At 43.1% G+C, this 13,166-nt stretch overlaps 1 protein-coding gene across 1 annotated transcript; it reads right to left on the bottom strand.

Annotated features, from left to right (window-relative positions):
• Nucleotides 1-5,400: 5,400 nt before the first annotated feature.
• Nucleotides 5,401-6,231, bottom strand: LOC125506158 (CASP-like protein 1U1). The gene is made up of 2 exons (XM_048671021.2): nt 6,099-6,231; nt 5,401-6,024 (listed from the first exon to the last, which is right to left on the bottom strand). The coding sequence occupies exons 1-2, from the start codon at nt 6,215-6,217 to the stop codon at nt 5,679-5,681; spliced, it is 465 nt and encodes a 154-aa protein (XP_048526978.1). The 5' UTR covers nt 6,218-6,231; the 3' UTR covers nt 5,401-5,678.
• Between the last annotated feature and the right edge of the window lie 6,935 nt (nt 6,232-13,166).

The raw sequence follows: 13,166 nt of genomic DNA, 5'->3' as shown, positions 1-13,166 counted from the left end.
TAATTAATTGACCATGGCAATTAACCATCACAAATTTAATTCATGTATCATTGCAATTTTTTAGCAATTCATCATGATAATTTTAGTTTATATATCATGGCAATTTTAGTATTTGATCATGGCAATTATTTATTAGATAACCATGGCAAATTATAGTGCATGTATCCTGGCAAATTTAAATAGTTTTCATGAAAATTTTAATTTTTGGTTCATGGCAAATTTGAAACATTGATTATGCATTTTTAAAGTAATTGACCACAAATTTCTTTTTAATTATGAACCATGTCAAAATTATTTCATGGATCATGCTAAATTTTAGTACTTCTCCATGGCAAGTTTAGTTTCTTAATTTTTGTTTTTATAACATGTTAAAATTTACTTTGTACGTAGAAGAAAAATGTATTTGAAACATATCATGACAATTCCAGTGTAAACACAATGACAATTTATGTGCGATAGATATGGTAACTTTTGACCACCGAAAAATATCGTCGAAACATATCAATACAGGATCTAGTCCTCGTCGCGACGAATTTAATAGTGAAAACGGATTTTCAATCAGATTTTTCATTTAAGAGACAGAAAATAAAGTTTGAAAGACCTAAAAGATTCCCATGAACATGTCATAATGGGTGGCCATAAGGGCGTTTGGTCCAATCTCTTCAACTCACATGTGTGGGTGAAATTGTTTCGTGCCACACATGTGGCAATTATTAGGGTCTTTTTTTTGCGAGGAAAGAGACTAGAGTGAATTAGTTTATCATGATCATCTATCTGTGTGGGTGAATTCTATCCGAAAACGCCTTCCTATTAGTAGTTTGATAGAAATTTTGTCAGACCTATCCTGCGCCGTTGATTCTGACCTAATCCCATGACGTATAGTTATATCCGATCCATCAATTAACATTCCGAATGAGGGGGTAGGGAGGGGCATGGGTGAACCCTAGCCGCCGCCTCGTCCCTCCACTACCCAGCCTTCAGCCATGGCCGCTATAGGATGAGGCCGATAGGCGAAACCCACCTCAGCTGACGACACGGCTGGGCAAGCTCTTCGTGCGATGGCGCGTCACCTTAACCGGTGGACCTGCTCGCAGTGCCGAAGGCGCAAGTCGGGGCGACGGATCTGGTGCTGGTCGGCTCGTCAACACGATGTGGAGGTTGAGCGCGACTGACAGTGAAGTAGCGCGCCAGGCATTTGAGCTTTGGGGAGGCTTGATGCTTGGGGATCTGAGCCCCAACGTCCTTGCTTCATTGGTGGCAGCGGCGCACGCATGGGGTCTGCGGGTCCCGGTGAATGGTGTGTTGGTACGGTCTCGGGCTTGGGACAATGTAGTCCTCGAAGAAAGCATGGCCCGACCTTTGTCGGCTTGGCGATGGCGGCGCTCGTGAGCGTCGCTTCCTAAAGGTGGCGTCGAGGGCACTGTCGTGTTCCTTCTCAAGTGTTATAGGGGAATCCATCGATCCAGTTTCTTTCAAATCGGATGATGGCGACACTTTGTTGTACGCCTCTTGAGGCCTTCATCTTGGGCAAGATTCCTGATTGTGGGGACTAGCGGATTGGAGATGGTATGGCTGCTCTTTGTTTTTTTGTTGGTGTCACCTTGGTGCGACCTGGAGGTGCCGGAGTCTTGCATTTGCGATCACAGTGGTGCGTGTGTAGGGTGAAGCGATCCTGTTGTGGACTCGGCTTGTTGATGCCCTTCGATTTCGCCGGTGGAGCCGTTGTTTGATGTAGCCTCGGTCACGTGCGACTCTTCATTTGGGTGTGGACTTGGTGAATCGTTACCCTTCGTCTGGGCCAACAGCCTCGAGGCATCAGGGTACTATCTCGGCAGGCTGGAGCTCTTGCTGTACAACCGTGGTGTTTCCGTGCAGCCTCCCGTCGGCAAGGACAGTGGAGAGGATGGACATCCATTTCCTCTTTTCATCTTTGGGTGTTTGTTGTATCCCTTTATTCTATTCTATCTTTCTAAAAAAAATCCGATCCATCAATTATCCGTATGATTTGATCCTTTCCTAGTAAATCTCACGGGAGGGCGAGGGCTCGCTCCTAGCGCACATTTTATTATTATTAAAAGACGTTAAGACTGGTTTATTATTTATTTAGTATGAAAAAATCGCATAACTTTAAAAAATGTAGACGGAATTTGAAAAATAGTACGTAACATTCAAAAAAATATTTAACACTTTGAGAAAATGTTCATGAGATTTAAAAGAAATGTTTATATAATGTAAAAAATGTCTATGCACACTTACAAAAATTGCATCATATCATTCAATGAGTGTGTAATTTCAAAAAATATTCACTTATTTCAAAATTATGTATCTAACATTTCAATAAGTATTTATATAATGTAAAAAAATGTTTGCGTAGTATAAAAATATATATTTCGTACAATTAAAAATAATAATTCTTCATCATTTTTTTAAGAAATATTCACACGTTTCAAAAAATATTCATGACATTTAAAAGAGTTTTTAATGTGAAAATTGTATTTATAGTTATAAAAAGTTTTCTTGCAATTGAAAAAAATGTTCAATGAATATTCAAAAAATATGTAACATATATTAAAATACGCGTTCAAAACATGTATTTGCAAAAAATACACTGTGTACTAAAAAAAGTGCAACATGCATAATAAATTCTACATGTTTACTAAAATTTATGATGTTTCTTAAAAATTATTAACAAAGTTGTGCGATTTTTTCATACTGTTTCATGACGTTTCTTATTAACAAAGCATGTTACATGTTTACATATATTAAAATTATTAACAAATTCATCATGTTTCTTAATAATTACTAATGATGTTTCTTAAAATTCATGCATAAAAATAAATCCTACATGTTTACTAAATTCTACATGCTTAACTGGGCCGGCCAAATTTAGTATTCTACAAAGTCCAGTTTGGGGAACCTTCTTGAAGATCTCTAACTGGTTTAGGTTCATATTTTTACCTTTCATGATGTTTCTTTTACCGGTTTTCTTTGTGTTTTTACTGTTATTTTACATTTTGAAGGAGTTCCATTTTTCGAAAAATTCGAAGTTTGTTTAGTATTTCGAAAATTGTTCCCGTGTTAAAAATTATTAACAAAGTAAAAAAATATTATGGAATTTTAAGAATATGCGATTTGTAATATGAAAACAAAATTTCAAAATTGATACCCTTATTCAATAAAAAAACGTTTCATTTTTAAAAATTATTCAGGAACTTTGAAAAACTATATGGGACCTTTGCAAAAAATGCTCCCAATCTCCAAAAATGAATAAAAATCATTGAAAACTGAAATAAACAAAAATAATTCGCGAATGAAGCCCGTGCAGAGAGAACACCTAAATAGGCTGCCGGCCCGTCATTGTGGCCTGTGCGGCACCCCTCCAATATGATGCAATATATGCGTTATATAGAAGGTCCCAGTCCCAGAGAAGCGCGGGGAGCTATATCTCACTTATAGCGAGATGGTAGCTCCCCTCGTCTGAAGCGCGATGCGACCGAGCTGGCACATCACTATAGGAATGCATTCATTTTTCTCGCTGTGTTTTCTCTGTTCAGTTTTTTTACTGTGTGGGCCGGGTTTTTTTCTGTCTTATTTTTTTCCGGTTTTCACTATTTGGGCCAGGTTTTCATGTTTTCTTTTTCTTATGGTTTTTATTTATCATTTCTATATCTTCACTGGTTTGCTTTCATTTTTCATTTTCTTCTTTGTTATACCTTTCCTTTATTTTTCATTGGTTTTTTATTTTCTTTTTCTCTATATGTTGGTTTTCTTGGTTTCTTTCTTGATTTTTCGATCCCTTTTTTGTTTCCTTGCTGGTTTTCTCTATTTTGTTTCTTTTCTTTAGCTTTCTTTCTTTCTTTCAAAGGTTTTCTTCATTTTTGTGACACTTAAAAGGTTTTCTTCGTTTCTCTTTGTTTATTTCTCAGTTTTTAAATGGACATGGAACACTTTTTTTAATACATGGTCAACATTTTTCAAATACACGGCGAACATTATTTCTAATGGGAATAAACAATTTCTGACGCAGAATATACATCAGAACATTTATGTACATGTTTAATATTTTCTACATACGGAATTAACATTTTTTACTTTTTTGATATATACTTTCATTCAATGTACATCATACATTTTTTGTATAGATTTAGGAATATTTTTTATACACATTTATCATTTTTTGATACATGATCAATGTTTTTCGTTAGTATATTTTTGTATACATTCTTCATATACATGAGAAAAAAATTCTACACATACTTAACATTTTTTGAATGCTTGATTAATAGTTTTAATACACATGTTATATTTTCTGTATACATTTTTCTTATACATGAGAAATAATTTTTCTATTTTTAACATTTTTCAAATACTTGATTAATATTTTTCAAATACTCGATTAACATTTTCTAAATGCTTGTTTACAATTTTCTTAGTACATGATCAACTTTTTGCATACATATTGTATACATTTTTCATATAGATGAGAAAAAAATCTATATAGATTTAACAATTTTCAAATATTTTATGTATTATTTGTAAGAAAAATATATTTAAAATATTTGGAGATATAAACAAAGTAAAAAAAGAAAGCATAAAACGAAAAATGAGAGCAAAAACAGATAAAAACAAGGTTGTGGCATGTGGGCCCAGTTTCGCGCTCGCCTTCAGGCGAGGGTGCCCTACGTCTCGCACTAACCTGGACATAGGCGCACATGTAAAAAAAAAGCTAGACATAGGCACGCCTCAGTGAAGACCAGGGGACAGATGTCATCTTGATCATGTTAAAAATTCTGTGCATACTAGTTGTAAACTCCATCTCGTGCATACCCACGTGTCCCACCTCCCCATATGATGATATCTGCTCGTCCTCTCCGTTCGTGGTTTCTCTCGGCTCGGAAACAAACGCTCGGCTCCGAACTACTACATGCGATCCCGGCTCCTAATGAGACAAAGCTAGCTGAGGTGGAGGCCCACGCAGCCAAGTCGGCTCGATGCATCCCTTTCCTTTCTCTCACCCTCTCCAAGGCCTGGTTACTTCATCCGCCGCCATAGTGCCCTGTCCCGCCACAAGCCGAGATCGTAGTGCTCTGTCCCATCGTCACAGTGCCTTGTCCCGCCGCAGTGCCGTCTCCAAGGTCGGGATCGCATGTAGTTTGGAGGCGAGCATTCGTTTGCAAGTCGAGAGAAGCCACTAACGGAGCGGAGGAGCAGATATCGTCAGATGAGGAGGTGGGACACGTGAGAGCATCTAGGAGAGAGTATGCACGAGATCGAGTTTGTAACCGGTATGTACAAAAAAAAATGGGTCTGTCTGGACACATCTAATTATTGCACATCTAAGTTACTCAACCAAACTAGAAAGAAAAGGAAAAAAGACAAAAGAAAATGTTTGCATGAGTCTTACCGTAAAATCAAGTTTGGATTTAGACGTGTAATACTTAGAACGCATCTAGATATGTTGTAGTAAGGCCTAATTTTTTTCCTTTCCAATACCATACTTGCATCAAACACACGCAAACATCTCTGTTGACGTTCTTACAACCGCAACAGCAACAATTAGACAACAAGTATTGAATAAGAGAGCAAAAAAAAAATGCATCATCATTTCTACAGTTGTACAAACCACAAGCAGTTCCTCTGTTTTTCCCCGAGAATCTTTGTACTGACGCTGTCAACTGCTAGCAGCCGGGGCTAGAGCATCCGTGTTTGCAGCCAGAGCCACCGGCAGCGCCCCCGCCGCGGGCGCGGGAGGGCGCGTTCCCTGCCAGCGCCGCGACCAAGACGGCCGCGGCCGCGCACGCGCCAACGGCCGCCGCGATGCCCGCCCTCCCGCGGAACGCGTCCGCCCGGCTGGCGAAGCAGCCGCGCGCGGCGAGCGCCGCGCTGAACGCCGAGAACAGGAGGGCCTGCGCGGCGGCGTCGAGGAGCGCCACGGCGATCGAGCCGCCGCCCCCGTGCACGACGAACAGGTAGAGCGCCAGCGCCGAGCAGACGGCCGAGACGACGCTGCCCACCACGAAGTAGCTGCGAGCGCACGACTCGCAAGGGTAAACCACCAGTTCTAAGCGACTAGGTACAATATTTTTGCCAAAACTTACACCAGAGCGCTGTTGTAGGAGACGACGCTGCCCATCACGACGGCGGCGCCCACCGACAGCGCCAGCGCCACGATGCGCAAGGCGAGGCTGCCCGCCTTCGCTCCGCTCATCTCGGCCATTGCCAGGGAATTGGCCGAGAGGATGAGAGCAAAAGCAAGATGTGAAGATGGTTGTAAAAGCAGAAGCAAGATGTGAGGATGGTTGTAAAAGCAAGATGGGAATGTATTTTGGGTGAGCAAGCAACCATTTTATTAGGGTTCTATCTTCTTTTCGAGCAAGCAAACAGCGTTACTCCATGTCAAAGATCAGTTAAAAATTAAGTCCGAGAGCCCCAAATGTGCACTCCATGGAAACCTTCAAATGACATATATGCAATCTAAGTCATACTGTAATTGTTTAGTTCTGAAAAGATCTACAGGATGTGATTGATGGCCTGTATCATGTATGTTTGTGATTATACTGGGATTAAGAGGCGAGGTCCAATGGTGAGGAATACACTCAACTGATGCCCAGTCTTCAAAGCTAAAACCCTGTTATGCAATTTCTGAGTCTTGGGGTTGCCTAGTTTAAGAATGAGCATAGAACTCATAAATGATTGTTTTATCTGAACTTGTTTAACGGCCTGGTCTTATAGTATGACTTTACTTTTTGTTGGCATTCTTGTGTGTGTGTTCTTTTTGGTTATGCAAAGGCCAAGTACGTGGAATTTTTTTCAAAAGTAGCACGTTTTTTATAGCAATTTCGGAAACTAGCAGTGTCGATACGTTATTTGCAAAACTAGCAGCCCGTCGGTCAACGGTTGGCTGAAGTGGACCTTTTCGGTCTGCGGAAGCCCGAAGACACGTCTTCGGTTAAGCCAGGCCGAAGCGTGCGCGAACTGGGCCGAAGACGGGCCTCTTCGGCCAGCCAGCGACCGAAGATGGGCCTCTTCGGCCAGCCAGCGACCGAAGAGGTCTTCGGCTTACCAGTGGCCGAAGAGTAGCGGATAAGGCCCGAGCGGCATCTTCTTTCTCCTCTCGCTGTTCTTCTTCTGTCTCTCTCGTTCCTCTCTGTACATCGCCCCCCTCGCTGATCTCTTCGTTTCTCCACCTATTTTCGAATCCAAAGCACAGAAACGGTAGATCGTAGCCATCTCCACCGGCCTACGGTCATTTTTTCCCAATGGGATAGCTATTTGTGCATACAAGTGAGGTGGAGTCATGATGGGGTGAGGAGGAGAGGCCATGGTGGGCTGAGGAGGAGGAGGCGGTTTGGCTGGTGAGGAGGAGGTGCAGCTTCATGCCGCCGAGGGGGTGGCGTTGGTGGTGTCTGTTGGTGCAAGTTCTTCGTGAGGTGGCCACACGCGTCGAAGGTATAATCACACGTCACATTTTATTAGTGTTAATTGGTTTGTGTTGGCATTTTAGCGGATAGTTAGTGTAGCCGGTAACAATTTGTTCATTGCGATTAATTAGAAGGTGGCAATGTCTGACAGGTGAAAATGTCTGTATCAGTAAATTTGACTGTTTACTATGGCCCTGGTAATGTTCGATATAATGAGTTGGGGGTTGATCTTAGCGAGTTTAAAAATGGCGTCATGACACTTTCAGACCCGGACAGAGTGGACATTAGACAGTTGAAGCACTGGTTGACTACTAGTTTTGGGTTGGATTCTGAAGTATGTTCCGTCGGTATTCATGCATTGTGGACCAAATCTTGTAAAAATGTCAAGTGGGAGTTGATGCCGATAGATAGGAGCCAGCATTGGTTGACCCTGTTAAGTCGTTGCCGAGACCGAAGAATCCACCCATATGTCCTAGTGCAGCCAGTGGCGAAGGAGGAGAATATCGTACAACTCCATGTGGGGTATGAACCCGGCCAGGGTAGTCGAGTTGCTAACGAGATTCATTTATCCGGGTCACAGCCACCGGATGTGGATCCTAGCCAAACCGAGAAGGATTCAGACTACATGTTGGACAATGTTTGTGGTCATGATACTGGGCAGAATATTCAGTCGATAATATTAGCTGGTTCTGGTGTTGCTGATGGGGATGAGGAAGGCGATGAAATGCAGAGGGTGATGGAGGAAGAGAACGAGGATGGATATGCAGAGGATCTGGATTCTGAAAATTCTGAGGATGAAGTGGAGGTACCGATTCCTTCTGCATGGAATCAGGACATATCCACCGGCCTTACTGTGAACGGTGGCCATGAGACTCCATGGCAATATAATCTGAACCAAGTCCAGATAGGGGCTATGTTTGATACAAAGAAAAAATTGAAGTATGCAGTGATAAAGTGGGCTATGTCTACTCAGAGGGTTTTCCGGACAGACAGATCAAACCCAACAAACTATACCGTGAAGTGTGTTGAAACAGGTTGTCCTGCGAAGGTGCACGGGCACGTGCCGAAGTATAACATCCACTGGGTTGTCACGAATGTGGTCCCACATAGTTGTGTGAGGAAAAATTTGTTGGTTCGTCATCCAAACCTGACTTCAACTCTCATTGCGCAACTCATGTATACTGAGATAGTGGAGAAAAAAGATATGGAAGCAAAACACATCCAGACAGCAGTGAAGGTCAGATGGAATTATGACATTCGTTATGGGAAGGCTTGGAGGGCTAAGCAGAAGGCTATGGAGGAAAGGTTTGGGACGTTCTTTGACTCATATGATAATGTTGTCCGTCTCCTGGATGTACTGAAGGAGAGGAATCCCGGCACTTATGTTAACGTACAACATACAAGGTTGCTGAGTATACCAGGTTTCAAGGTGTTGAAACGAGTATTCTTCTCTTTCGGTATGTGCATTGAAGCTTTCCGGCATTGTCCTCCTGTGATGTTTGTGGATGGTACATTCCTGACTGGTCAGTACAAAGGGCAAATCCTGACTGCCATTGGCGTGGATGGAAACAATCAAATCATTCCACTTGCCATGGCATTTGTGGAGGGTGAGAACTTTCTGAGCTGGGTGTGGTTCTTTCGGCAAGTGAAAATTGCCATCGTGAAGGATCGACCAAACGTGTGTGTCATTCATGATAGGCATGCTGGTATATTGAAGGCTGTGAAGACACTAAGGAATCCAACAGTAGACGAACCAACACCTTGGAAGGATTTGTAGAGCCGGTGGTGCATGCGCCATCTTGGGGCTAACCTTTTCTCACAGTTTAAGAACAAGCGATTGATGAACTTGTTTAAAAAATTGTGCAAGCAGAACCAGGAGCGTAAATACCAATTTATTTGGTCAAAACTTGATGAGTTTACTAAGAAGCAGGTCCGTGCCAGGAAGAAAATGGAAAAGGACCAACAACAATTAGCAACACTCATGGCGGAGCTAGAGGAGCCAGTTGGTCTCTGTGACTTGCCAGCAATTGACCCTCCTAATACTAAGAGAAAGAAGGGGAGGGCAATAAAGGATTTTTCAGAGTGGATAGAGAAAGAGCCTCCCGTGAATTGGTCTTTGTTGCATGACACCCATGGAGCTAGGTATGGCCACATGACAACCAACCTTGCAGAGGTGTATAACTTTGTATTCAGAGGGAATAGAGCATTGCCACTCACAGCTATTGTGGAGGCTGTATTCCATGGCACTTTGAGATATTTCAGAGACCGACACGAGTTAGCAAAGAAGCATATTATAGATAATCAGAACACACCTTACTGTAGCCGTGTCATGGAGTATATGGCAGAGAAGATAGAGAAAGCAAAGAAGCACACTGTGAGACTCGTAGGTAATCAGGAAAGGAGGTATGAGGTTCAGCTACCTACCGATGATTTTGGTTCTGCGAATGAGGTGAAGACGCATGAGGTAAAAATTGGAACGGAATTTTATCCAACGTGTGAGTGTACATGCAACAAACCAAAGTTGTTGCACCTGCCTTACTCACATGTGTTGGCTGCCTGTGGCCAGATTGAGTTGGCTGCCATCTCCTTTGTGTCGCCATACTACTTAAAAGAGGCTGTACTGAACACATGGACCGGTGAGATGACAGGGTTTAGAGTCGTTGGCAATTTCAACAAGGTTAACGACGGTGAGAGAGTATACATCCCGGATCCAGAACTTCGGCGAACAAGCAGGGGTCGATGTAAGGCCTGTCGAATCTGAAATGATATGGACCAATCTGAAGCTGGTGGAGCAACCAGACAATGTTTGCTATGCGCGGCTTATGGGCATAGGATGAAATATTGTCCTGACCTGAACAAAGATGGTGCTTCCACATCGACGAGTGCTTCCACATCGACGGCTGCAACAACAGGAGCAAGAGGCGGACGTGGTCGTGGCAGTCGAGGCCGAAGGGGAGGACGAGGAAGGAATAACTCAGAAGCTATATAATGTGGGGGGGAATGTTTTAATTTGTAATATCGTCTGGACTATGTTTTATTTTGCAATGTCTGAACTATGTATTAATTTGTAATGTCGGCTGGACTATATTTTACTTTGTATGTCCGAACTATGTATTAATTTGTAATGTCGACTGAACTATGTTTTACTTTGTATGTCTGAACTATGTATTAATTTGCAATGTCTGGACTATGTTTTGATTGCAGATATGTCTTTGTATCCGTTGCTTAATGGTACGATTGATAGAGGTCACCGGGCTGCACTTATGCAAGGGGGCAAGAACTTAGACGTTTTGGTCACTCACACGCCGAAGACTAACTGGATGATACACCCTTCATGGGTTGATAGGTATTGATACATATAGTGCCTTACATGTTTGACATAGGTATTGAAACATATAATTACTTACTTTTCATGCTACATTCTCTTTTTTTGTAGGTTAAGTTGGGCTGGACTTCTACCCTTGGCACGGCTGGTTGAGGGTACGTTGGAAGAGTGGGTTGACCATCCGAACTTGGATGAGACAGGTGAACCAATGCAGTTGAAAAAGAGGCAAGTGAAACGATTCTCTTACGACAGGTCACTCCTTACTTGCTTAGTAGATAGATGGAGACCAGAGACACACACCTTTCACTTTCCCTGGGGAGAGATGGCGCCTACTTTACAGGATGTCTCCTACTTGTTGGGATTACCTTTGGCCGGTGATGCCATAGGTCCTTTAGAGGCAGAACCTGGCTGGCTTGCAAATATGCAGGCCCATTTCTAGCTGCGGTGCCAAATGCTACGGGCTTAAACGATGATCCTCACGGGCCACGTTTTAGGTGGTTGAACCAGTTTCAGGTAACCTTCGTGGACACATGACTATGTTTTTTTAGTTACCAATAGTACATCGTTCACACAATTGTATGTTTTCTATGTAGATTGTCTCATTAGGATACCCCGCAGTAGATTTGTCAGAAGCACAGATTGATCGATCCCTAGAGGCATATATTCTATGGTTGTTCGGCAAGACGATGTTCACGGAGAACCACGTGACCACTGTTGATGCACGATTCATCGGTATTGCACGAGAGATAGCTGACGCACGTTGCCCTGCGGATATTGTCCAGAGGAGTTTTGGTTCTGCCGTGTTAGCAGCTACATATAGAGGCTTGTGCAAAGGTTGCTTATTGAAGTCTAGAAAGTCAGGTCTGGTTGGATGTCCACTATTGTTGCAGCTCTGGTCTTACGAGAGATTCCCTATTGGACGACCCTATGTCTCCATTGACACACCGTTTGGGTTGGAGGACATGGCAGGGGCTTACGTGCCTGCTATCGGCAACTTGCCTACTATGGGATCTGTTTGGGCACGGAGAGAGGTAGTTTTAAATTATGTAATTCCTTCGATTATTTTTGCCGTGCAATAGTATTACTAATGTAAATTTGTTGTCATGTACAGAGACAGTTTGCACATACCCAGGTGAAGGGCTGCTACCGTCCTTCACGGTGCAGTTTGATAGTTTGCACGAGGATCAAGTTATCTGGGAGCCCTACTCGTATCAGACTATAACATCCAGGTATCCAGTTGGGATCTCTGCCTTATGCACTAGAGATCGGCACTACTGGATGACCAAGGCAAAGTTGGTGTTCGACGTGACGGTTGAGGAGATGGCTCTTCATAGGGTGATGAGACAGTTTGGTCTATGTCAAGAGCCTGCAATTCCAGATATTCCACGGATACCAGAGCACGTTCACAAGTAAGTAATAATATTAAAGTTTTCAGCACTACATTCAGAATATATCTAACCATGCAACGCGCATGTCAATCTGATTAATCTGTCAATCTCAGGTACAGTCGCGTAGGAGGAAACAAGTCCATGGCTGTTTGGCTTCAGAGCATTAGCCCTTACGTTCAAGAATGGACTACGGCACCGACAAATATCTGGAATGAGGTTGGGCCCTTTGACTGGGACAAGTTTGGGTTGTATTTACAAACTTACCGGCATACAACGAGGATCTACTTGGTTCCATCAGCTGCTCCTGATCAGATTGAAGCCCCTCTGACCAGCGATATGTACCCAACTACCTCTGTTGTGGGAACGAGACACCACGCGGTACGTGTCATGCTTCTCATATGTGTAGTTCTATCATAACCTTATCATATACAATGGGTTAACTCTTCATGTGCAAAGTGACTTGACAGTCCAGGCGCGAGAGGAGGTTTCCGCTTTAATGCGGCAGGTTGAGAGGGGGGATACTATCCCACAGCCAGAGCACCTCTCATGGTTGAGGCGTATGGATGAGAAGTTAAGAGGGATTTACGCATCACTTACATGTAGGCGATCTACGGATGTTGTCGTTCCTCATCCCGCACATCGGCCCCCACGTCCCTCTGTCCATCGTTCAGAACCATGACACTCTGTGCAGCGTTCAGAACCACGACACTCCGTGCAGCAACCACGCCTCTCTGTGCATCAACTATCTCCTTCACAACCAGGGAGCTCTTCCTGGAATCAGCCATCGCCTTCTCAACCAGGCACCTCTTCCTGGTCTCATCAAATGGAACTAGGTAACACTACTTTGTACATTCTTTTCAACATTGTAGGTTCGCAAATTAATTTTACCCATTTTACTATATTGCGGTAGGCAACCAGTCGCGACAGTTCATGCATTCAGTGCAATCACCGATACTTAGTGGTGCTGGATGTGGATTAGAGGGCTATGGCGATGACGATGACCAAGCTGAAAACATTTATGACTTCTCGCAC

The sequence above is a fragment of the Triticum urartu genome, chromosome 5A (assembly GCF_056163025.1).
Source record: "Triticum urartu cultivar PI428250 chromosome 5A, HENAU_Tu73, whole genome shotgun sequence".
In the NCBI taxonomy this organism is placed as follows: domain Eukaryota; kingdom Viridiplantae; phylum Streptophyta; class Magnoliopsida; order Poales; family Poaceae; genus Triticum; species Triticum urartu.
Note: the sequence above shows the minus strand (reverse complement) of the source record. Positions and strands in the feature narration are given on the sequence as shown.

Bases quoted from the DNA above. Each gene is read 5' to 3' on its own strand.
- LOC125506158 (XM_048671021.2), bottom strand. From the start codon at position 6,217: ATGGCCGAGATGAGCGGAGCGAAGGCGGGCAGCCTCGCCTTGCGCATC. The intron at 6,025-6,098 runs GTAAGTTTTGGC...GTGCGCTCGCAG, and splicing joins TCCTACAACAGCGCTCTGGT to CTACTTCGTGGTGGGCAGCG.